Source organism: Penaeus japonicus, unplaced genomic scaffold (assembly GCF_977035675.1).
Source record: "Penaeus japonicus unplaced genomic scaffold, GWHDUDI00000001_assembly GWHDUDI00000010, whole genome shotgun sequence".
Classification (NCBI taxonomy): Eukaryota; Metazoa; Arthropoda; class Malacostraca; order Decapoda; family Penaeidae; genus Penaeus; species Penaeus japonicus.
In genome coordinates this window covers 21,457,491-21,459,990 of record NW_028234412.1, presented here as the reverse complement: position 1 = coordinate 21,459,990, position 2,500 = coordinate 21,457,491, and the positions used below count along the sequence as shown (strand labels likewise).

General features: G+C 34.1%; 1 protein-coding gene across 4 annotated transcripts in view; it reads right to left on the bottom strand.

The window, feature by feature from the left end:
* Positions 1–2,500, bottom strand: part of LOC122261758 (mitochondrial glutamate carrier 1) — a 19,624-nt gene that overhangs the window by 755 nt on the left and 16,369 nt on the right. For all 4 annotated transcript variants that reach the window (XM_043029560.2, XM_043029559.2, XM_086540987.1 and 1 more), the window contains 3 exons: positions 2,085–2,276; positions 1,764–1,920; positions 1–1,511 (listed from right to left, as the gene is read on the bottom strand). The exon at positions 1–1,511 is cut by the window's left edge and continues 755 nt beyond it. In XM_043029560.2, coding sequence (XP_042885494.1) covers positions 1,370–1,511; positions 1,764–1,920; positions 2,085–2,276 — 491 coding nt within the window. In that variant the 3' untranslated portion in view covers positions 1–1,369. The remainder of the gene's footprint in view (positions 1,512–1,763; positions 1,921–2,084; positions 2,277–2,500) is intronic.

The following is a 2,500-nucleotide window of genomic DNA, read 5'->3' as shown; positions in this document are numbered from 1 at the left end:
AATACAGCACTTTCCTTATACCATAAATCTACTTTTCCATGCTAAGGGCTTCAGGCCTGAGTTCAATTAGAGAAGCTTGGATTCCTATTCTAAACTGCACCCAATCTTTAGCCACCATTCTTCATTGTACCATCAAATTGATCTTCACATTTGTTATTACTTACATATAACTGCTTTCGACTAATTGCAACATTAATTTAATACTTTTTACTAATATTGAAAGAAAATTGTTGTAGACGCTTGTTCTTTGAGAGAGAGCATTACTTAAAGCATAAGAAATGGTCACACTTCCATAACTGGGACCTATTTCGAGAGTACTGAAACATCTCTTGCTAGCAAACTATTCACTATCTTTGCCTTACCCTATACATAAACTTCGTTTCAGGTGCCTCATTATGTAGTTCTCTTTCCAATGCTTTACCTTGGGAATACATTACTTTCAAGAAGTGCTATCAGTAAAGTACATAATTTTTAAAAATGTAAATTTTCCTTCTAAAAAGCAAGAAGCAAATAGTGCCATTTGGCAGATACATGTATGAGATGTAAATGCTTTGTGCCTTTGCATGATATACCTGGTGGGTACAGATAAATATATTTTTTTCTTGCAAAAGATATACATACACATGAAATCAATAAGCATGTACAGCTGTCAATCTTAAGATCACATATATGATCATGAAATTAAAATGATGATGGTGTTTCTCTTTCAAGTTTAGTGTAACTGTAATCTTTTTCATTAGTGCAATATGTCACATGACTTGGCCTGACCTACTTATATCTGAAGCCAAAAGAACTAGAATGACAACACACTCCACCTAAGGCTATTTAGACGAGTATAGGAAGACTGCAATCTTATCTCTCCTACACTAAGGCAACACAAATCTCATCTGAACATATAATAATTTATCCTTGATTCAGTATCACTATCCGTTCTATTCTCAAAGACACAATACTATCATCCTTACTCTATCATCATTATTTTAGACCTGCATGTACCAACAAAATGCAATCATAAACTTTATAAACTTTTAGTATTGAAAAGGATATACAAAGGAAATATAAAGATGGGTTCAACTTATTGGACACAAAATAATATTTACTTTTTATATATTTGTTCTTAAACAAGAAAGGAGGACAGGGAAAGAAATATGAAACATAAAATACATAAAGAGAAAAAGGGACTTTCTTCCTATGTAAACTCTCATTCATCTACTACTCATATATATTTTCTTAATTCAGTTTGTAAAAATATCTTTTCTAATAAATATTTACATAGACCAAAAGAACAAGAAGATAAAAAAAAAAAAAAATTCTTAACAAATTACAAAAAAGAAGAAAAAGGTAAAAACTACATAACGCCTGTAGCATTTCACTTTTTGTAGCCCAGGATGGCTTCTCCAACCCCAAAGTAATACACCATTTGAGCAATACCAAAGAGTGGTGCAATGACGATCATCCTGCAAGCTCCCCCTTTGAAGAAAGCTTTTGGTCCTTCATTCTTTATAATCTTTCTGTAGGGTTGAAAAAAAGTACAAATGAATGGTCATAACAAAATTGGAATAAAAGCCATATACATATATCTTTAAGTGTATCTTACATATATGAATCCTAAAATGGTGTGGGCATGTTAGGCCCATACTTGTATCTACAACAGATATATATGCATTCTTGCCTGTATTTGTAAAACATCTGTATATATATGCATAAGTATGTATTACTTTCTCAGATATTCACCATTCCTCTACAGAATTGCATAAACTTACAAAATTGCATCCGCTATTCCATTGTACTGGGTCTCACCAGCACCCTTAGACAACAGCTGCAGTCTGGTCTTCACTACATCGAAGGGATTTACAGCCAAGGCTGCGAGAGAACCTGATGCACAACCCGCTAAGAAGGAACACCAGAAGACAGCTTCACCTGGTTAAGAAAAATCAATAACAGTAAAAAATAGAAATTAACAATTAACATAACATTAAAACATGTAATTCACAAGACTTTTTTCAATTATCTCAAGTGACCATTAACTTATTCTTTGATATCTCAAAAAAAGAAGAAGTTAAAAATGAGCAAAGTATTCATACCAGAGCCATCAGCCTTTCGAGGTCCAAGGGAATTCAGGTGAGCAAACAGTGGGAAGTAAACGACAGAGAAGGACACATCTCGTAACATTGTGGCTGCTGTCCCTTTATATAGGCCAACAATACCTTTTTCACGTAAAAGTTTAAGGGTGATAGAAGTTGCTGATATCTTAGGGATGTTTGCAGTTTGGCCACCTGTAAAAAAAATAAAAATCAATGATGGTTTTAGTAGCTGAGAGTGTATACAACTTATGGGATTATAACTGTGAGCATCATAGCATAACCCATATATGCACAGAGAGAGAGAGAGAGAGAGAGAGAGAGAGAGAGAGAGAGAGAGAGAGAGAGAGAGAGAGAGAGTAAGAGAGAGAGAGTAAGAGAGTAAGAGAGTAAGAGAGAGAGAGAGAGAGAGAGAGAGA